Source organism: Schistocerca serialis, chromosome 4 (genome assembly GCF_023864345.2).
Source record: "Schistocerca serialis cubense isolate TAMUIC-IGC-003099 chromosome 4, iqSchSeri2.2, whole genome shotgun sequence".
Classification (NCBI taxonomy): domain Eukaryota; kingdom Metazoa; phylum Arthropoda; class Insecta; order Orthoptera; family Acrididae; genus Schistocerca; species Schistocerca serialis.
The window spans coordinates 513,470,290-513,493,671 of record NC_064641.1 but is presented as its reverse complement, the minus strand read 5'-3'; the positions used below and the strand labels follow the sequence as shown (position 1 = coordinate 513,493,671).

The following is a 23,382-nucleotide window of genomic DNA, read 5'->3' as shown; positions in this document are numbered from 1 at the left end:
GCAGGTATGTCTGAATTCAAGTACATAATTTCTGTCACATTTGAACTGTTCATATCGTAATTTCACATTTGTGTTCACTTATTTCACATTTGTATTCACTGCTCACTGAAAACTACGTACTGTTTTTTGTAGCCTCAGTAGGTCAGGCTTGAGAATGAATCAGCTCCTTCGAAACTAGTCGCCTAACATGCATACTGCAACTTTGACAGATTTGTTAATAAACTCTTCAGGAAATAATGTTCGAGAAGAGATCATCTTTTGTTAACGAGTTGTCGAAATGATTACTTAGTAAGTTTAGGCTTAATCATAAGACATTTGATATATGGCAGTGTTCAGTGCATTAACTAGAAAAGTTCTGAAACTAAATACACACATTTTGAAAAAGTAATAGAAGGAGAGAAAATTTTCTTCAACAAAAAAATATTCTGAGTGGCCAAAATTCAAAATTAATGGGAAGGTACTGCTCAAGCCTTTGTGATGCATTTATACCTAACGTCCGACATTCAAATCGCTACTGATCTGACTCACAGTAGTATGGTTCTACAGAAGCAACCTGAGATCTGTTCGTCAAAAACTTGTGGTCGTTGTATGCGTCGGTTTATGCATAAAGAAACATTGCCTCTGCATTACTGAAGACCGAACTGTAGCCCCTACGACGATAGTCTGACGATATCATGTAGCTGCATACAGGTAGTGATGAGTCACAAATAATCCGGTTTTTTTTTTCTTTATTGTGATTTTAATACCAGTATAACAGGTAGGCTGGCAGCAGCACAATACGCCGCTCTTCAGCCAAAGATAGTACAATGATAAAACAGAGAAGACACATGGGTTGGAACAAAACGGCGGGAGAAAAAACAGTAGACACATAAACATAAAAAACATGAGGCCGTTCACACTCGAAGACAATGCACACTACAAACTGTTGACACGAGGCACTAACACTGAAGATGTCGATGGCACTGGTGAACGATGGAGTGTGACGGTGAACACTGAACACTATACATGACGGCACACATGAAACACTGATGGCGGTGATCTCCGGCGCGCGAATGTCCACTTAGCGTGTGCGAGTCCGGAGACCTGCCGTGAGGGAAACAGGGGTGAGGTGGGGGAGAGGGGAGAAAAAGGATGCCAATGGCTGAGGTGACGGGGGCAGGAGGAGAGGGACAGGGGAACGGCGGCCCGGGGGAGGAGGGGGGAGAAAAGGAGGAGGGAGGGAAAAGGGAGAGAAGGGAGGGAGGGTGCCCAGAGGAGCAGGCACAGGAGGAAGGCGGGACAAATTATCCGTGATACATGTGTGTTCTTATAGTGCAGCTAGGTGCTAGTAGTTAAGATAATAGCTAAGAGGTGTCACTATCGTACAGGCAAGGAAATGAAATCTTCGGCACACAAAACAATGTATTTTTCGTAAATAAGTTTCATCCTTTGCCAATATTATGTCTTTTGTTAATTACTAGTTCTTTGGGGTGTTTGGTTCTTAGAGTCGATGAAGGAATGAAAGTGATATAATGTGACATGTGAAAATCTGAATTTTTGTTAACTGAGTATATGATAGCGACGTAATTAGTATCTGGATAGCGTGAGTGAGCCATTTACACGAGGAGAAATCTATGCTATGTAATTCGGCAGTTTATGGTACTGAGGAAACGAGAAATATACGACTAACCCAGCTCCAGCTGCTTCGTTCCCGTAGACTGCGTGGTCTGCGTTGCCTGTTTTCAGTTTTATTTTTGTTTCAGGTGAAATACCGATCTTTACAGATTTAGCTTTAAAAATATTTCAATATAAAGAAATACTTTCTTAAGAATTTTCATCCCTATTTGACCCCTTTAGAAGCAGAATTTCTAACCGATAAGTGAAATACAAATTTTTATTGACATAACTTTAAAAATGCTTTAGTAGTACTTTAATAACGATTTATTTAAAAAAAAGCTTTCACCCACTATTTTACCCCCTTAGTGGTTGATTTCCAAAAATGCTGAAACTCGCATTTTATATTTCTGACCGAGAAATCAAATACCAATTTTTGGATTGCTAGCTTCAAAATTACCTTAATAGCGACATATTTCCAAAAAAATCTTTCGTCCCCTACGTCACACCCTTACTGGTGGAATTTAGAACAATCCGTTATTAATGGGAACCTACGATATTTGATCTACACCCAGACAAAATTATCCCATTGTCCGCCCCCGGTAGCTGAGTGGTCAGCGTGACAGACTGTCAATCCTAAGGGCCCGGGTTCGATTCCCGGCTGGGTCGGAGATTTTCTCCGCTCAGGGACTGGGTATTGTGTTGTCCTAATCATCATCATTTCATCCCCATCGACGCGTAGGTCGCCGAAGTGGCGTCAAATCGAAAGACCTGCACCAGGCGAACGGTCTACCCGACGGGAGGCCCTAGCTACACGACATTTCATTTCATTTCAAGGGTTAAATTTCCAAAAACACTGAAACACATATTTTATACGCAGAAAATGACAGTATGTCGAAATTTTCATACAACTATTTACTTTAATTAAACAGCTAGTAAAACCTGGAACCAGAAAACGTTTGATGCACGCTTCAGATACGGTCAGAGTGGTTAGTTTCAACTACAGGTTTTCTGGCTAAGGAACACTACTCGCTTTCCAACAGGGAATCACGTGTGCTGCAGAAAATCACCGAAAGGTGAGTGGACATTTTCAGTAGGCAGAACAACATACCACACCACCGCACACCCTGGACATTGTTCGGGCGTCGTACATGGCCCGTCTTCAAGTGGGACAACCAGTCCCGTGACTCTGAATTTGTAAAATATCGCCTAAGTCATGAAAAACAGTCGTAACTACCAGCAGCAACATCTTTACACTGAATGTTAATACACATCCAGCTTACCAGACGACTAACTGCCACATCCGTATGGCAGTGACGTGGTGCACTGCCTATGATGTGCTTCAAGACTGCTGTTCACAGGGAATTCCGTTTGTGAGGAAGACCGTGGGGAAGTCTGGCAGAACCATTCTCCACACATGATTAGGTGCAACTCTTCTTTTCATTGCACCCCAGATTTACTTTGCACGATTTAGATCTGGAGATGTTGATGACCATTCCATACAGTGGATGTTTTCAACTACGTTAAATTCCTTCTATAATATCATTCGACAAGAACGAGCAAAATCGACCTTAAATAGCAATCTGTCTCAACTGCACCTTCGGATGCAGCCCTTGATCTCGTTTCTTCGGTGTTATAACCATTCATAAAAATGAAGCTGGGCGATAGAGGCGAACGCGAGAAAACAACTGCTATGGACATCTGCTGAAGCACAGCAGAATTACAAGGGAAGGATTCGACAACATGCATCAGTGGCGGCACCGCAAAACAAAGGCTTCTGGAGTACATGCAAAAAAATGCGTCATCATGTAGCAACGGATGGAATTTCACAACTCGAAAAGTCAATCACTGTGCCCAAAAGAGTCATTAGATTACCCCGGAAAACCTAAATCTCGAAAGTCGTGTGGTGATTTGAACCTGTTTGAATGCGGGAAGAGTGTCGTAACTATTGCACCATGCGGCTTAGTCCTTGATTACCCATAAGTGTCAGTTCGAAACATGTCGCATTCATTTAACTGAAGTGAAGAAGTCATGGGATACCGATATGCCCATATACAGTTGGCGGCAGCATTGCGTACACAAGGTATAAAAGGGCAGTGCATCGACGGAGTTGTCTTTTGTACTCAGGTGATTCATCTGAAAAGGTTTCCGACGTGATGATGGCTTCACGTTGGGAATCAAGAGACTTTGAACGCAGAATAGTATATACAGCTAGATGCATGGGACATTCCGTTTCCGAAATCGTTAGGGAATTCAGTAATTCGAGATTCACAGAGTGAGCCGGGAATTTCAAATTTCAGGCATTATCTTTCACCACGAACGAGAGCAGCGGTGTTTGCCTAGAGTTGTCACTGGTAACAGACAAGCAACACTGCGTGAAATAACCACAAAAACCAATATGGGACGTACGATGAACGTATCCGTTAGGATGGTGCTGAGAAATTTGGTGTCAATGGGCTGTGGCAGCAGACGACCGACGCTAGTGCCTTTGCTAACAGCATGACATCGCGTGCAGTTTCTCATAGGCTCGTGACCACATCGGCTGCACCCTAGACGACTGGAAAACCGTGGTCTGGTCAGATTTCAGTTGGTAGGAGCTGATGGCAGGCCGGCCGCTGTGGCCGAGTGGTTCTAGGCGCTTCAGTCCGGAACAGTGCTGCTGCTAGGTCGCAGGTTCGAATCCTGCCGCGGGCGTGGATGTGTTTGTTGTCCTTAGGTTAGTTAGGTTTAATCAGTTCTAAGTCTAGGGGACTGATGACCTCAGATGTTAAGTCCCATAGCGCTCAGAGCCATTTGAACCATTTGATAGCAGGGTTCGAGTGCGGCGCAGATTCCACGAAGCCATGTATCCAAGTTGTCAACAAGCACTGTGCAAGCTGATGATAGCTCCATAATGGTATGGGTTGTGTTAACATGGAATGAACTGTGTCCTCTGGTCCAATTGAACCGATCATTGACCGGAAATGGCTATGTTCGGCTGCTTGGAGACAATTTGCACCCATTCAGGGACTTCATAATCCCAAAGATGGAATGTTTAAGGATGACAATGCGCAACAATTGTTTCGAACTGGTTTGAAGAACATTATCGGCAATTCGAGTAAATGATCTGACCACACATCGAACATTCATGGGACATGATCGAGAGGTCAGTTCGTGCAGGAAATCCTGCACCAGCAACACTTTTGCAACTATGGACGGCTATAGAGGCAACATGGCTCAGTATTTTTACAGTGTACTCCCAATGACTTCTTGAGCACCGAGCGAGGTGGCGCAGTGGTTAGCACACTGGACTCGCATTCGGGAGGACGACGGTTCAATCCCGCGTCCGGCCATCCTGATTTAGGTTTTCCGAGGTTTCCCTAAATCGCTTCAGGCAAATGCTGGGATGGTTCCTGTGAAAGGGCACGGCCGACTTCCTTCGCCATCCCTCCCTAATCCGATGAGACCGATAACCTCGCAGTTTGATCTCCTCCCCCAAATCAACCAACCAACCAACTTCTTGAGTCCACGCTACTTCGAGTTGCTGCAATACGGTGGGCAAGAGGAGGTCCGAGACGATTTGAGGAGGTATCTCACGACTTTTGTTACCTCAGTGTGCAGCGTGATTCCATTTTGTACGGACAGCTTGACGCTCATTTGTAGTGTTTATTAAGTTTAATCTTTTCATTTTCCTATTGTTGACTCTGTACGACGTACTTTGAGTGCTTAACCTCTCGTACAGGGTTGTTCTCCAGAATCATCCTGCAGAGCGGAAACTTCATCGGACGCCCAGGCCCCTTGGAGGCAGCTCGCAGGAACGCATTTCGTCTGGGAGCAGCTCTTGGCTTCGAGACGGACGACTCTGAGCAGCTGGTGGACTTCCTGCGCTCTGTCAGCGCTACAGACCTGCTAGTGGATAATTCGTTGATCCTGACAGACGAGGTACGTCAGTTCCTAAGCAATGTCTCTGATCGCTATCAGTAACATCTGCGCTTTCGATGGAAAAGTTTTCCTGAAAATCCGGGGCTGTTGCCAACCAGATGAAAAAATGCTTTGTTCCTCCAGTTTAGATGTCAGTCGATCATCGCAGCTGTAAAAAATATTTGATACAGACTAACAAAAGTGCGTCGAGTTCTTTTAGCATGAGAAATATTTGAACACGACGTCTAAAGGTTACCACGTCGCGGTATGTGCGCTACAAAATAAGTACGTGAGGGGACTGACAGATTTTCGTCCAGTGTCTGTGTAGCGCATTACATTAATTACAAGCACTGATGATTATCAGACTTCAAGCCTTGCAGATAATACCTATATTCAGTTTGCAACTATTAGTGCAAAAGTGTGCTGTAAGTCTGTAAGTGTGTGAGCTGTAACAGTGTGCATAACCGTCATGGAACGGCGGAGAGCCATGTCCACGTACTTCGGCGTGTGTAGGTCAAATCAGACATGTACAGATGATTGTGTATTGTCGAAACGGTCTCAGATTTGGCGCTTCAATGCCGCCGGTTAGTGACAGTTATCAAACAACAAACGTAAAACAATGGCTGAACGTTGTCATGTCTGATGAACAACGTCGAGGAAGAAACACAATATTGCTGGGTGATACAGGCAACACTACAAAGAGGCGAATATTGTAGGAGAATTTTATAGAAGAATTATGTTGTGGACTGGCAAGACCGCCAATCCACAGTGACGGGTAACCGAAGGGCACGCGCTTAAACTCACGTAGGCTGGCGTGAGGTCTGAAACAGGATACGTAATCAATGCTATAAAGAAAAGTACGTAGCTGCTGGAATACTTAACTTTAATCCAAAATTGGTGAACATTGGTCTTGTTACTGTACATGCTTCATTAGATACATAGCAAAGGATAAATGGCGCCTTGCTAGGTCGTAGCAATTGACTTAGCTGAAGGCTATGCTAACTATCGTCTCGGCAAATGAGAGCGTAATTCTCAGTGAACCTTTTCTAGCAAAGTCGGCTGTACAACTGGGGCGAGTGCTAGTAAGTCTCTCTGGACCTGCCGTGTGGCGGCGCTCGGTCTGCAATTACTGACAATGGCGACACGCGGGTCCGTCGTATACTAGCGGACCGCGGCCGATTTAAAAGCTACCACCTAGCAAGTGTGGTGTCTGGCGGTGACACGACAAATTAACCCACATAGCAGGCATTATTAAATGGTTTGTAAATGAATGAGTTCTCGGAGATCCCATTCACATGTGTACGTTGTTTACGTTTTGTGCAAAGGATTTTGACCGCTTAGAAAGTCAAACACGTGAAGTTACTCGTTGGCTGGAGTACCACTAATTAAACTTCAAAACATCTTCCTAGTTTCTGTATCTCACGATTCGTAGCTAAACTGGTCCACAACGATCGTCGTGTGAGAGGTGCCCGTAATTATTAAGCGTTTACATCTTCTCCACTATAGCGTCTACTGTCGTCAGCTTTGTCTCTTTGTATCTCAATACACGCTTGGTAGGCTAAGGTGGGTGAGGTTTGTAATACCTTACGTCAGAGATTGTCCGGCCAAGTTGATGGGTTGGCAGAACTTGGAGGACACACACACACTGTAGCAGACTGAGTAGACTGACCGTTGCCGCTTTGCCACCTACTTCTGCGCGCCGTATCCTCTACTATTTTTTAATACGATTAGGGCAGATTAATAATGTTGCGAACGATTCATTCGATGTCAGATTCATGATTAGAAAATCATTGTCTTGGTAACCACAGTAACCACGTGGACCTCATCAGTGACTTCTCGCATGTGTTCTACAAGTCGTTGCCTCATCCTCTCCCCTTCTCATGATTTAAACATATACATGTATAAATCTTTAGACGAGAGTGTGTGAGATCGTATTAGTAAAGATTCCGTGTTCCGAGCTTGCCTCCATACTGTCGTGAGAGACATGTTTGTCTAAAAGAAGCATAACTTGAAAATTAATGTGTAAATGTGGTCCTTTAACCAAGTATTTGTTTCTCTAGTTTCAATATATACCTCCTACTGAACAAAATGTTTTGACTCACTGTACGGCTCCACACTTCCTGTTTACTACTGAAAACCTGCCTTGCACAAGTTAGCATATCACATTGCACAGCAGCGTGATTTATGCTCTAAGGGAAGTAGCGTCGCACCACGAAGGAATTATCCGAATGGGAAGGAAATCGGTAGATTTAATGTACATACGCAGACAAACAAGTGATTACAGTTCCAGAAAAATAGGATGGTTTATTCAAGATAGAGCTTCACAAACTGAGCAAGTCAATAGCATGTTGGTGCACCTCTGGCCTTTATGCAAGCGTTACTCGGCTTGCCATTGATTGATAGAGTTGTTGAACGTCCTGCGGAGCGATATCGTGTCAAATTATGTCCAACTGGCGCGTTAGCCGATAGGAGGGCCCTGCCTATAATGTTCAAAATGTTTTCAGTTGGGAAGTGATCTGGCGACCTTCCTGTCCAAGGTAGGGCTTGGCGAGGACGAAGACAAGCGGGAGAATGTCTCGCCGTTTGCAGACGGGCATTATCTCGCTGAAATGTAAGCCCAGGATAGCTTGTCATGAAGGGCAATAAAACGGGATCTTCGACGTATCGCTGGGCTGCAAGAATGCCGAGAATGATAACCGAAGGGTCCTCCTATGGAAAGAAAAGGCAGTCTTGACTATCACTACTGGCTGGCCGTATGGCGGGCGATAGGTTGGTATTCAACTGCTGTCCGGGACGTGTGTTTCACTTGCAGATGCAGAGGATTTTATTCGAGGTATTGTTACAGAGTAGAGCAGATCTTCCGTTAAGCAGATAACGTTTCTAGTTTCAGGACTAAGAGTAGTTATTTTGTGGATTTATGGTGACAGGTCATGTGTGCAATTCTTCATAATTTCACAGGATAGAATCATTAACTGTTAAAACCGAGAAAAGCTTACAAGGCTGCTCATTAAAAAGTTTCAATACTGCTTTCAACAGCCTGTGGAAGGCGTTGCATGCAGCAGCATATACGACGAGCAATTCTGAGGTTGTGTTCCAAAAATGAACAACATAGAGACAGTAGTGATGACATTTTCTGCAGGACCTGACCATCATTTTGCAGGACAATGCTCAAGCACGTACAGTGCAACCTGTTACTGATTTGTTTGACTGATGGGGCTGCTAAGTGCTATACCACCTACTGCACTCCCCTGACTTAAGCCCTCGTGAGTTCAACTCGATTTCTAAACTGAAGGAAACACTTCACGGCATTCGCTTCAGAACTGCTACAAATTCGTCCGTCAATAGACCTCGCCGCTCGAACTATCAACACAACTGGAAGTGCTAAGAGTATCCTACGACTTCCGCATCGCTGGCAACGGGTTATACACAATGCTGGTGACTACGTTGAATGTCAGTAAAACTTTGAAACATGTATCTATTTTGTACGAGCTGTAAATAAATAGTTGCCACTATTAAAGTTCGAACCCTCGTATCTAATGGATATTTAAGGCCTACTTCTAGCAGTCTTATGACTAAGCAATGCAGTCGATGTCTAAAGGCATAGTGTACGCTTTTTTTTTACATCAGGCACAACGACAGTTCCCGTAACATTATTATTAATCGGCCACAGAATGTTTATTATCGAATTCTTGTTTTATGTATCGTATCGAGCAGCGAAAGTTGTGGCTGTTGCTTCAGCGCAGCGGAATCGCTAACTGGGATGCTGCATCGTTCTACAAGGGAGAAATTGACGCCTGGAGATCTTTTGGTGCGAAGGACTGAGTCAGTAAAGCCGGCGCATGCTTACAGGGCAGATCCCGAGTGCCTGCGCTTTTCGCGACCGCCCGTAAAAGTGGAGGATTTCTGTGGAGAGATTATACTGATAGTAACACCGAAGTTAAAACGCGAGTAGAACGCTCATATGAGAGAGCAAAGTTAGAACGTTGAAGCTCAGAATTATACTTTGTATCGGAAGGAGTAGTTGTATAATAAAGGCATTCACATAGAAATGAAACGGCAGTGGTAGACTCACACAAATTCGTGAAAATGAGTGACTGCAATTGTAGAGTGTGTGCAATCAGAACAAGTAGGGACTTGTTACATGAACGTAAAGTGGAATAAAATTAAATGTGTCGAACAAAAGTGTTTACATATTACAACGTCCTCAATATTAATAGAATATTTTGGAAGGGGCTGAATCTTAGAACAGTGTAGAAGAATAGAAAGGGCATACCTCTTAACCAGACAGTGAGAACTTGAATTATTGGCGCATGCGGCACCGGAGTAAGTTCGCCCACTATATCTGGCTATTTATTAATATCTGATACATAATTTTCCAAGCAACCAGATTACAGCGAAGAATAACGAACAATAAAAGGAAGTAAACAGAAGGATGACTTACACGGTCCATATGCAATGAAATGTATGGTATCTATATGAAGTCAGATCTGCAACCGTGCAGGGTAGCCGTGCGGGATAGCCGGCACGGTAGTTCAGCATGTTCTGTCAGAGTGCTGCGTGCTCTCTGTAATAAAAAAAACTGAGTCAAGGAATGAACGATGAACTTGAACGGATGTCTTGTCACGTCCGCCCAGACGAAACGCAACGAACTGTATCGGAAAAAAGGCGCCTTGTCACGATTCCCGCGGCTACCCCCGTCGGAGGTTCGAGTCCTCCCTCGGATATGAGTGTGTGTGTTGTCCTTAGCGCAAGTTAGTTTAAGTTAGAGTAAATAGTGTATAAGCGTAGGGACCGATGACCTCAGCAGTTTGGTCCCATAAGATCTTACCACACATTTCCAAAATTTTTCAGATTTGCAAAGCGCATTGAGCGTATACAAGGAAGGGTGGTGCAAATGGTCGCAGTGTTGCCTGAGTGGAGAGAGTGTGTAACAGAAATCCTGAAAAATCTCAACCGGCAACGCAACACACCATTTTCAGTAAAAGGTCACACCACCATTTAAAAGTGGACATCCCCACTTTATATAGTTTTTGTATTTGGTACTTAGCTCGTTTTATATTTTGGTTTCCTTGTCTTTGGAGTATGATTGTCGTCTCCGGATTTTCCTGTAAGAAGAAATCTGAAACATTCCACGATTGTGAAAGTTCGATAGGCCGCTATTTAAGAAATAATAAATGTTCACACTTTTAACTTTTGTATAATTAAACACTTCGAACAACTGGTGACATAAATAACTTTCATATATTCCCCTGATCTGCAAACTTCACTTGGTACAAAACATGTCTGATTTTTGTCTCTTTATATACAAGTTCACACAACTACTCTTCAGGGCAAGCGGGGACGTTTTAGGCAAAGAACCTAATTATATACATCACAGGGAAAGACAATATTTAAATTCAGTTATACATTCATTCCTTACTTAAAGAAGAATAAAAATCGTTAGGAATGTTTTAAATAGATTTATAAAATTTTCATTATGCTTCTCTTCACATCGAATGGAAGCGCTAACACACAAAATATGACATTCACGTAAAAACAGTTTTGTCTGATGTTACTGCTCTACAAATGACACTGTCGATATCCACCGGTATCAGAGAGTTCATAATCTGAATAAGGCTTGGTTACATCACAGCAAATACGAAGCAAGACGTCGTGCATTTCGCAAGAAACTTTTTAAAAATCTTCAAGAACTATATCTGAGTGCAGGATCTATAGATATTCTACGGCCCTTACGTTCGTATCTCGTAGAAGAATAATAGCAATTCTCACAGAAGCGCACAAGCAGTCAGTATTCCCACTCTCCATTTGCGAAAGGATAGGGAAGAAGCCTTAATACATGGGGTACAAAAAACTATCCTCTGAAACACGCTTCATAGTGATTTTCAGAGCAAAGATGTAAACGTAGATGAAGGTTTTCTCCTGACTTTCTGCGAGACTGAAACCGAGATTTTGATTCTTCGAATCTTTTATTTGCTGACGTTCAAGTAATCCTGCAGCATATGGAAGCCCATTAAAAAGCGCTGTACTCACATGCGAAAGATATGTTCCCTACGATAACGTTTCTCTTGAAAACTGCAGAGTAATCTTTCCAAAGGAACAAAATAAACAAGCTTAAAACTTCTGCAGATGAAAAGTTACTTTTAAATAATGGAGTCGACAGCAATATACGTTTCTCAAACGAGGACAATGCGCGAATCTGATGAGGACCAAACTCAGGAGGTTCTAACCATGTCGAAAGATGTAATCTCGCAGGTCGCATCCCATATAGCAGCAGAAGAAAGGAACTAAATATGATAAAATTGCTACACCAGATCTGAGAGTCTCGTTTGACTGCGACATATGCAGCGTATGAAGTAAGGGAAAGATCCTAAAATAATGACAACATACCGACCCATGAAAAAAGAATTAGAGAGAAGAGATGTAAGGGAGATCACATAAACGATGTAGACATCGTGGAAACGAAGTGTAGTGGAATTATAATCTTAAACGGAGAAATGTGAGAGTCATGGTGACGTTCATTTCTAGGCCACAGTGCATTCAATCGGTTAGAGACTTAAAATTCCGAAAACGTAAGGAATTCTGAAACTTGTATGAGCTTATTTCATTTTTTGTCTAAATGTATAATTTTGAAAAGGAGAATATTAAATTCTGATTAAAAACTAAAACTGAACACCCTGAGGTAATGGTCTCACATGAATGAAGTTTCACTGATCTGTTATATAGGTTAGGCACCGAATACGATTATATTCACAAGGTCACATATCTGTGGAGAGAACACACTACATAATTTCAGAAATTTGATTATTCGCCTCTGGCTGAAATCATCTATAAAGAAGGTCATACAGATGCCGGATACGATTTTTGAAGACAGTGTTTGGTTATGTTATCAAGTGTTATCGAAGCTGGTCAAGGAACTGCCACCGACAACTGTACACAGTTGACAACTCAAGTGCAGCATGGTAGACAATGCTTTGGAAGAGTCTCCCGTAGAGTCAGAATACGACCAAACGGAAATCCAGTAGACTGCGACGACCACGATTCCCCAAGCCCTACAGATACATCTATTAGCTGTATAACTTTCCTTTCGCCGTTTCGCAATAGATGGCAGTAGCGGCAAGTAGTGGTGCAGGTGAAGCTTAGGAATTTCAAAATATTAGTCAGTTTGTGATTGCATTTCCAAGTTATTCTCGATTGAATATGTCAACTTACCACCCTATTTCGTGTCGTTTACGGGAAGGTTTAATTATCTGCATCAAGATGAAGAAATGTGCGGCTGAGGCTCATAAAATTCTGGGCAAGACCTATGGTGATGCACCTGTTGATGAAAGAACATGCAGAGAATGGTTTCAACGCTGCAAGGACGGTTATTTTGACGTCGAAGACCGGTATGGCGGTGGAAGAGAGAAGGTTTACGAAACTACTGAAACCGACGGAAAGAATCACAGGAGATCGCTGTCGAAAGCAGTTGATACGCTTGAGCCGAGCACTGAAAGACAAACGGCCACAATACAGCGATAGACACGGAAAGGAGATTTTGCAGCATGACAATGCTCGATCCCATGTCGCAAAACTCGTCAAAACATACTTGGAAACGTTGAAATGGTAAGTTCTACCCCACCCGCCATATTCTCCCTCTGACCACTACCTTTTCCGATCAATTGCATGCGGCCTGGCTGACCAGTACTTCCGGCTAAATCGTCCGGCCCGCGACGTCAATTCATCCGGCAAGCCGACAGTACTTGAATGTGTTTCAGAAAACTCTTTTCATACTCTGCTATGTCACCAAGCACTCTGTAGGAATTTCTTGTGTATTTAAAGCAGTGAACTTAATTTTGGGACATGCACTCAGTCACCGACGGTTCCATGGGCTTCTTGAAGAAACTGAGTCCGAATTCTGTGATTTGCCTTATCACACAGCAGGGAAGTGGCCCAGCTGCGGTAAATTCCTTTTTCGTTTTCATAAGTCCCGAAACGAAACAGATGTTTTTGTCGATGAAAAAGATAGAGCTGATTCATAGCTGTCGAAGTTGCCATTTTTGGTCGACATTACAACCAACGTGAATTACCTGAACTTGAAACTTCAGCGAAAGGAATAACCTTATCTGTGATCTGTGCAGAATCATCAAAGGATTTCGGAGTAAATTGTTGTTGCTTGTATCACAACCGGAAGAGGAAAGCTCTCCTCATTTTCACTGTTTTAGAGAGTTTTGCGCTACAATGTGTGAGGAAGTCAACCTAGATTTTCCGAAAAAAATGTTCGTGACTGGAAGAAGCATTTTCGAATCCGAGAGTCGCGTCCTTCTATTCCAGAATTCGTTTGATTATAATCTTGATGATGTGAGAGTTGAACTACAGTAGGAACTCACTTATTAGCAAAGGAAATTACTTGTTGAAATAGAAGCACCGACAAGCAAAACTTGTTGAATTTTACGGCTGCTTATTTTATGTCGAGTTTCCGAAACTGAAGAAATTTGCTTCTGTTGAGGCACCAGTGTTGTAAACAACTTACGTTTGTGTGTAAACATTTTCAAAAATGAAGTGTGTTAAGTCAGCACAACGAACAAGTTTGATTATGAAGATTTGGAGGCAGTTCTCTTAATTGGGTGCAGAAATATCAAACCTAATACAAAGTTTACTAATACAATACATTGTTCAAAATAACAGACCACTCCTTCGATAGGTGACGTACAGCTTTAATGTGGGCAATGGTGTCATGCTCAGTATGGCGTGCCTCTTTTGTCGCAGCAGGAAGTGTTGAGTCATTGACTTTACTTCCCTCTGTCAGTGACTCGTGGATGTGTCCCGTCTTCAGAGCCGTTGATTTTCTCATTGCGTTTGTTCATGGTTGTCCACAAATCATCTCGTACTAAAATTTACTTCTCTATAAAAGGAAATATGGTACAGTAGACAGAAGGAAGAATAGAACTTAAGTTAGTGTGACATAACGCTGACCATCTGTTCAGTTAGGACTTCTTATTAATCTATTTGAAGAAAGACGGAAAGGAAATAGCCAGAGGCCTATTCGTCATAACGATGCCAGAATACTATATGGGTGATTCAGAGAAATGACGGGAAACTTAAGCCTAGATGATTAAACGTGGGCTGGACCACTCCCCTTCCGAGAACGAGCACAACACAGTAACTACTTTACGGTTTCGTTCGGGTTGTCTCCAACATGTTTTATTGCAAATTGGTTTTCATCAGTATATATAATATAAAACAATATGTTTAGTTACTGTTTGGACAGCTGTGAAAAATCTTATCACGACTTCTCTCAGACCGATCTGAAAACCAATCCTTGAAATCGGACTCATTTTAGCCTTAGCTTTTCATTTCAGAAGCCGAATCCATTAGTACAGAGCTGCATTTATCTACGTCTATATTTACCTCTGCATATACGTCTGTTCTCTGCAGTTCACTGTGAAATGCGTGGTAGAGGATATTTCTCACTGTATAATGTTTTTGGTTTCAATCCACTCCATTCGCGTATGAAACAGAAAGGAACGATGACTTAAACGCGTCTGTGTGCGCTGTAATAACCCTAATCCTGTGTTCGCGGTTCCTACAGGATTGCTGCCTTGGTACTTTGTAGTGTACTCCTAGATTTCTCATTTAATACCAGTTCGTGAAACTTTCAAATGTCTTCTTCAGGCTGTTGTTATCTTCGGATAAATGCTTTAGGAAACTCATGATACTAAGCAGCATTAGAACAGTTTATTTATTTACTGCCGGTTTCGATCAACGAATCAACGTTACGAAGACAAAAATGACAACAAGACCTCAATGTACAGAAATCATAAAGAGACGAAAATACAACGCGGAAACTTACCAAAAATTGACCAATACGAGTCACTTGTCAGTCATGCCGAACCATTAAATTGCATTAGCTTTCAAGCTCATGAATAATAAAAAAGAAGACAATGATTATCTCCTATCAGTAACCACCGGCATCCAAACACATAGGAGACTGGACGTATGTAGCCTGGACATAACCTGAGTAGCCAAAGGAATCTCAATCTCAAAGATAACACCACAAAGATGTCTAGTCAATGTGAACCATGACATCCAAAGATAATTTTAGGACAGAAAGCACACATAACAAGAAAGATCACAGTAAAGTAACAGTTTTATCAACTATCAAAATTATTTTCAATTTTTTTTATTTTCTGTGCAATTAACATTATGCACACATTACAATGGGGATCGGGATGAAATGAGAATAATTTAACCTGAGACAAAACCTGTGAAACATAATTAAAGAAAAGGTGCCAATAGTGTGCCGATAGTACATCTACATCTACATCTACATTTATACTCCGCAAGCCACCCAACGGTGTGTGGCGGAGGGCATTTTACGTGCCACTGTCATTACCTCCCTTTCCTGTTCCAGTCGCGTATGTTTCGCGGGAAGAACGACTGTCTGAAAGCCTCCGTGCGCGCTCTAATCTCTCTAAATTTACTTTCGTGATCTCCTCGGGAGGTATAAGTAGGGGGAAGCAATATATTCGATACCTCATCCAGAAACGCACCCTCTCGAAACCTGGCGAGCAGGCTACACCGCGATGCAGAGCGCCTCTCTCTTGCAGAGTCTACCACTTGAGTTTGTTAAACATCTCCGTAACGCTATCACGGTTACCAAATAACCCTGTGACGAAACGCGCCGCTCTTCTTTGGATCCTCTCTATCTCCTCCGTCAACCCGATCTGGTACGGATCCCACACTGATGAGCAATACTCAAGTATAGGTCGAACGAGTGCTTTGTAAGCCACCTCCTTTGTTGATGGACTACATTTTCTAAGGGCTCTCCCAATGAATCTCAACCTGGTAACCGCCTTACCAACAATTAATTTTATATGATCATTCCACTTCAAATCGTTCAGCACGCATACTCCCAGATATTTTACAGAAGTAACTGCTACCAGTGTTTGTTCCGCTATCATATAATCATACAATAAAAGATCCTTCTTTCTATGTATTCGCAATACATTACATTTGTCTATGTTAAGGGTCAGTTTCCACTCCCTGCACCAAGTGCCTATCCGCTGCAGATCTTCCTGCATTTCGCTACAATTTTCTAATGCTGCAACTTCTCTGTATACTACAGCATCATCCGCGAAAAGCCGCATGGATCTTCCGATACTATCTACTAGGTCATTTATATATATTGTGAAAAGCAGTGGTCCCATAACACTCCCCTGTGACACGCCAGAGGTTACTTTAACGTCTGTAGACGTCTCTCCATTGATAACAACATGCTGTGTTCTGTTTGCTAAAAACTCTTCAATCCAGCCACACAGCTGGTCTGATATTTCGTAGGCTCTTACTTTGTTTATCAGGCGACAGTGCGGAACTGTATTGAACGCCTTCCGGAAGTCAAGAAAAATAGCATCTACCTGGGAGCCTGTATCTAATATTTTCTGGGTCTCATGAACAAATAAAGCGAGTTGGGTCTCACACGATCGCTGTTTCCGGAATCCATGTTGATTCCTACGTAGTAGATTCTGGGTTTCCAAAAACGACATGATACTCGAGCAAAAAACATGTTCTAAAATTCTACAACAGATCGACGTCAGAGATATAGGTCTATAGTTTTGCGCATCTGCTCGACGACCCTTCTTGAAGACTGGGACTACCTGTGCTCTTTTCCAATCATTTGGAACCTTCCGTTCCTCTAGAGACTTGCGGTACACGGCTGTTAGAAGGGGGGCAAGTTCTTTCGCGTACTCTGTGTAGAATCGAATTGGTATCCCGTCAGGTCCAGTGGACTTTCCTCTGTTGAGTGATTCCAGTTGCTTTTCTATTCCTTGGACACTTATTTCGATGTCAGCCATTTTTTCGTTTGTGCGAGGATTTAGAGAAGGAACTGCAGTGCGGTCTTCCTCTGTGAAACAGCTTTGGAAAAAGGTGTTTAGTATTTCAGCTTTACGCGTGTCATCCTCTGTTTCAATGCCATCATCATCCCGGAGTGTCTGGATATGCTGTTTCGAGCCACTTACTGATTTAACGTAAGACCAGAACTTCCTAGGATTTTCTGTCAAGTCGGTACATAGAATTTTACTTTCGAATTCACTGAACGCTTCACGCATAGCCCTCCTTACGCTAACTTTGACATCGTTTAGCTTCTGTTTGTCTGAGAGGTTTTGGCTGCGTTTAAACTTGGAGTGAAGCTCTCAGTAGTTTCCTAACTTTGTTGTTGTACCACGGTGGGTTTTTCCCGTCCCTCACAGTTTTACTCGGCACGTACCTGTCTAAAACGCATTTTACGATTGCCTTGAACTTTTTCCATAAACACTCAACATTGTCAGTGTCGGAACAGAATTTTTCGTTTTGATCTGTTAGGTAGTCTGAAATCTGCCTTCTATTACTCTTGCTAAACAGATAAACCTTCCTCCCTTTTTTTATATTCGTATTAACTTCCATATTCAGGGATGCTGCAACGGCCTTATGATCACTGATTCCCTGTTCTGCACATACAGAGTCGAAAAGTTCGGGTCTGTTTGTTATCAGTAGGTCAAAGATGTTATCTCCACGAGTCGGTTCTCTGTTTAATTGCTCGAGGTAATTTTCGGATAGTGCACTCAGTATAATGTCACTCGATGCTCTGTCCCTGCCACCCGTCCTAAACATCTGAGTGTCCCAGTCTATATCTGGTAAATTGAAATCTGCACCTAAGACTATAACATGCTTAGAAAATTTATGTGAAATGTATTCCAAATTTTCTCTCAGTTGTTCTGCCACTAATGCTGCTGAGTCGGGAGGTCGGTAAAAGGAGCCAATTATTAACCTAGCTCGGTTGTTGAGTGTAACCTCCACCAATAATAATTCACAGGAACTATCCACTTCTACTTCACTACAGGATAAACTACTACTAACAGCGACGAACACTCCACCACTGGTTGCATGCAATCTATCCTTTCTAAACACCGTCTGTACCTTTGTAAAAATTTCGGCGGAATTTACCTCTGGCTTCAGCCAGCTTTCTGTACCTATAACGATTTCAGCTTCGGTGCTTTCTATCAGCGCTTGAAGTTCCGGTACCAACGCAGCTTCGACAGTTTACAATTACAATACCGATTGCTGCTTGGTCCCCGCATTTATGAGTACAATGTACAATTCGGTGTATCACATGCCCCAACTGCAGGGACTCTGGAACAAATGACATATGAGTAAATGATTAAAGTTGAGGTCCCCAGTATATTACTGAGAAGCTACATGATGATAGGTACACGAAAAAATTAACCGAGGTTAACAAAGAAGACAAAAACGTACACAGTCTTAAAACTGAATAACTTAGCAAAGAGCACCTTAGTGATAGTATGCAGAGAATCGGTCTCCAAAAGCAAAATTACATGTCCATCTGTGGGGCTAAAATAATGTGGCACATGATATCCAACTTATAGACAAACAGGAATTATATCGAATACATTTCCCAAGAGGGATCACTACACGATATCAAAATGTGTTAGACTAAAAGGTCAGTGTGGAACATCAAACAAACAGTATATGAGGTTATAATATTTAAAAAAAGGGAGAATCGGAGTGATCTGGTTTAGGCAATTAAACATTGCATACAATGGGACAAAGTGTGTGACCAACAAATGGATAAGACAAGGTGGGAAATGTATATAAATTAAAAAATTTAAAATCAGTTTTCAAAACAATTAGAAATCATTAGCAATGTTTAATAAAATATTTGTTGTTATCAGTATTTTTTACTTTAAAATTACGTTTGTATGTCATGGTTCATATTGACTGGACATCTTTATGGTGTTATCTTTGAGTTTACGAGTACTTTTAGGTTATATCAAGGCTAAATATGTCCAGTCTCCTGTCTGTGATGATGAGGGATAATTATTGTCTTCTGTGTTATTATTTATAAGATTGAGATCTAATATGATATTACGGTTCAACATAATTGACATGTGACTTGTACTGGCCAATTTTTCGTGTCTTTATGACGTTTCGTACACTGAAGAATTTATTTATTTTAAATTTTTTTTTAACGTTGATACTGGTATAGCATGATGGTCATCGACCGAAACCGGTTGTGAATAAATAAACTGTTGGAATGAAGCCCGGCGTCAGGAGTTCCTTGAAACTTTTTAAGCGGTTAATTCACGCCTATCTGCAAGCGTCCGCCAATTCGGTTTTTTCGGCATCTTCGTGACATTCACCAGTGCGGTACAGCTGTGATCATTCGTGTTGCTCTACTTAGTTGGATATTCGATATCTCCTGTTAGTCCTATTTCGTATGAGCCCCACACACTTGAGCAGTACAGTAGGCTGTGTCGCACATGTGTTTCCTACAATAAATGCGTTTTCCCAGTATGCTTCCATGGAGATATAATAATGGGAGGTGGCGCTACAGACTTCCGCTGTACATTGCTTTGAAGCTAGTGCCACCACGTTGCTAGGCTCTAAACATTAGCAGACTACTGTTTACAATTACTTCATGTTCTTAATTTCCGCTGCGTCTATGCAACAGTTGTTTTAAATAGTAAATATTACAGTGCTTTCCCGAGCAACACAATGTCAGGAAGGCGTTTTCAAACGTTTCTTGGTGTTAAACGCTTATCTGATAGAGTAATACGCTACATTTGGCCTCGTTAATGCAACTTTCTTTTCGTTGCACATTTCGAATAACCAAAAAGTGAAGTATGTGATGTGAAAAGGCTGCTTTCGTAATCCAGCATTTTCATTAATACGGGACGACGAGACTGATGTTCGTCTACGCCCTCTTCTCGAAAATGCTCAAGACATATTTTGCTACGTCTGGGTGGTTTGCAGCATTAAATTCTCATAGTCATCGACTTGAGGGCTCTTCGAGTTGATAGAAAATCTAAAGTCATTATAATGGTTATTATTATGGAAATAAAACTACTACCGTAAAAGTAACCAGTGCATCTGGAATTCATGTATATAAAAGAAAATATTGCTTGAACGAGTCCAGTTATGAATGAAATGTGATTCCTTTACATTTTTAGACTATAATCAGAACGACTAATGCACCTGTAAATGACGCAAGCTGGCATTTTGTGTCAAAAACCTCCACCTGAAACTAATGTTTGGCATAGAACTGCTGATATTTTTTAAAAAATGTGTTTTATAAAGAGCGAAACTGTACATTTCAGGCCTTTTAACTCAAGATGTCAATATCTGCATCGCCTCCCTTAAGCTAATGAGTCCTACTTCTTTTAAAAAAGGTATGAAATTCCGGCACGTTGTCCGCTGTCACGTCATTCACGATTTCAGGAGAAGGTGATGTTCTCATACGTCCCTTGGGCTCCGCATATCGAGCCTCAGCTGGAGGGTGCCTTCATCTCAGAGTCTCCTATTGCGGCTCTCGTCGAGGGCCGTTTCCACCGAGTCCCAATCATCACAGGCGTCACATCTGGCGAGCTAGGTGCGTATTACAATTCAGTATAATGTGAAACTTGGAGGGAATGTGACGTTATCGCGTTAGTTACTAATAGTTTGCTGGCACAGATGACATTTCATGAACTGAGTGGCTGAACTTCACGTGAAAGGTCGCCCTATTTGAATATGTGCCGCGAGTGATGCCCGAATGTTAGTGATAGACGCGGGGTCTGGCGCTAGTGTGAACACGATACCTAGCAGCCTGTTACAGAAACGTGTGTGGTGCACAAGGCAGTACTGCGTGAGTTACCGGTTTCAATGTTGGGTGACAATCAGTGTATGACGCATGGGTCATAGTACTGTATATCAGGCAATACACGAGAATTCGTGTCTCCGAGATGTAGTCTGTACTGTCAGTTTTTAGCAATGCGGAGGCAATGTTTATATACGCATAAACAGTCGCAGAGAATTCTCTCAAATGTCTGACCGACGGACGTCACGTGGCCTCCACAGAGCCAGGCAGGGCGATCGGCGGTATGGTTGAGCCATATCGTCGCCGACTGTGTGGCGACAAGTGCACCGCATAGGCTTAAGCAGTCGACAACACTACACCTTTGCATGACTTTGGCCACTCACCAGGAGAACACGGCAAGTTCCACAACCCGATTTCCCAGAAACTTCGCTCAGTGGAAGAGGAGCTGAAATAAGCGAGCACATGTCTCCGCTTGTTAGATACTCGACCGTTTCTGAGAAAAGGACCTTCAAAGTTTTTGACGTAATTTAGATGCCTTTTAGCGCACGCTTAGGTCCACCCATCTAGTGACACATTGGCTAGTGTAGCCCCGTTTCACTTTTGCGTCTCATGTTCGAAACCCGATTATTTTTTATTTTATTTGTTCATTATCTGCCTATGTCCTTTGGTGGTTACTACACTAACGTTTCTTATCAAGTTAGGGGATGCGAGGACTTTACATTAATTGCAAAATTACAGCTAGATTACATTAATTATGCAATGTATATGTGTGTAGTATTTTCAGAGGGTTAGTAGGACATGTTCTGAGGCATCAAGGGATCACAAATTTAGCATTGGAGGGCAGCGTGGAGGGTAAAAATCGTAGAGGGAGACCAAGAGATGAATACACTAAGCAGATTCAGAAGGATGTAGGTTGCAGTAAGTACTGGGAGATGAAGAAGCTTGCACAGGATAGGGTAGCATGGAGAGCTGCATCAAACCAGTCTCAGGACTGAAGACCACAAAACAACAACATTTTCAGAGGTTACAATCTCTCTTAATTCTTATATTTCATTACTAATTAGCATATGTCATTCTTATCCTTATCCTTCATGAAGATTTGGTGCGTTCATTAGATGATACCGATCATAAAAACATTGTAAACATAGAAATTCCGAACAGCACAAGCATGAGGCAAATATTCCACAGCGATATATCTTGGTATGATTCTTCACACGTAGGGAAGAAATGTCGTTAACATTGCAGAAGATTCAGGCGTTGGCAATTATTTTGCTGCAAACCAAGCATAACTGTTCACTTTTCCGAAAACTGGGGGCCGGCCACTGTGGCCGAGCGCTCCTAGGCACTTCAGTCCGGAACCGCGCTGCTGCTACGGTCGCAGGTTCGAATCCTGCCTCGGGCATGGATGTGTCTGATGTCCTTAGGTTAGTTAGGTTCAAGTAGTTCTTAGTCTAGGGGACTGATGACCTCAGATGTTAAGTCCCATAGTGCTTAGAGCCAAAACTGGGGCTTGCAGTTGATCATAATAAAGATACGCTACAGGAATATCGTCGAAAACAAATTCAAATAATTATTTTATCCATTTATTGCATTTATTTTTTTAAATTTATTCGTCAAACGTACAATTAGTAAACGAATAGGGAAACGTTGTTTCAATATATGCTGGAAAAAATTGGTGTAGTAATCTTCTGTGGACATGGGTAGACAAATGAAAAACAAAAATAAAAATAATTATCGGGTTTCGAATACCGTGAAACCGCGATGCTAGCCACTGTCACATTGCTTCGGTCAAACTACTGATTCTGTAAAAGGCGCACAAGAAATGGTCAAGTATCTACCCTAAGCCGAGACCGATATTCGCTTATTTTCACTCCTCTTCCACTGTGCGAAGTTTTTGGAAAATCGAGTTATGGCACTTGCTGCCTTTTCCTCGTCAATGTAAACTACTATTTTCATCACTTACACAGTCTGATCAAAAGTATGCGGACGCCCCTGTGTAATTCGGAACTGATCTTTAAACGACAAGAGAGGCCAGGGCGCCAGTATGAAAAAATGTTCAAACGTGTGTGAATTTCTAAAGGACCAGACTGCTAGACTTGCACACTACTTAGACTAACTTATGCTAAGAACAAGACACACACCCATGCCCGATGGAGGACTCGAACCTCCGTTGGCGGGAGGGGTGGGAGGGGGTAATCCGTGACATGGCGCGTAGACCGCGCGGCCACTCCGCGCTACCCAGTATGAAACAAGACGCGAGTATTTTGGTCAGCAGAGAA

At 42.3% G+C, this 23,382-nt stretch overlaps 1 protein-coding gene across 1 annotated transcript in view; it reads left to right on the top strand.

Moving 5' to 3' along the window:
* Positions 1–23,382, top strand: part of LOC126473939 (juvenile hormone esterase-like) — a 128,573-nt gene that overhangs the window by 61,768 nt on the left and 43,423 nt on the right. The window contains exons 5-6 of the mRNA XM_050101298.1: positions 5,315–5,514; positions 20,746–20,896. Coding sequence (XP_049957255.1) covers positions 5,315–5,514; positions 20,746–20,896 — 351 coding nt within the window. The remainder of the gene's footprint in view (positions 1–5,314; positions 5,515–20,745; positions 20,897–23,382) is intronic.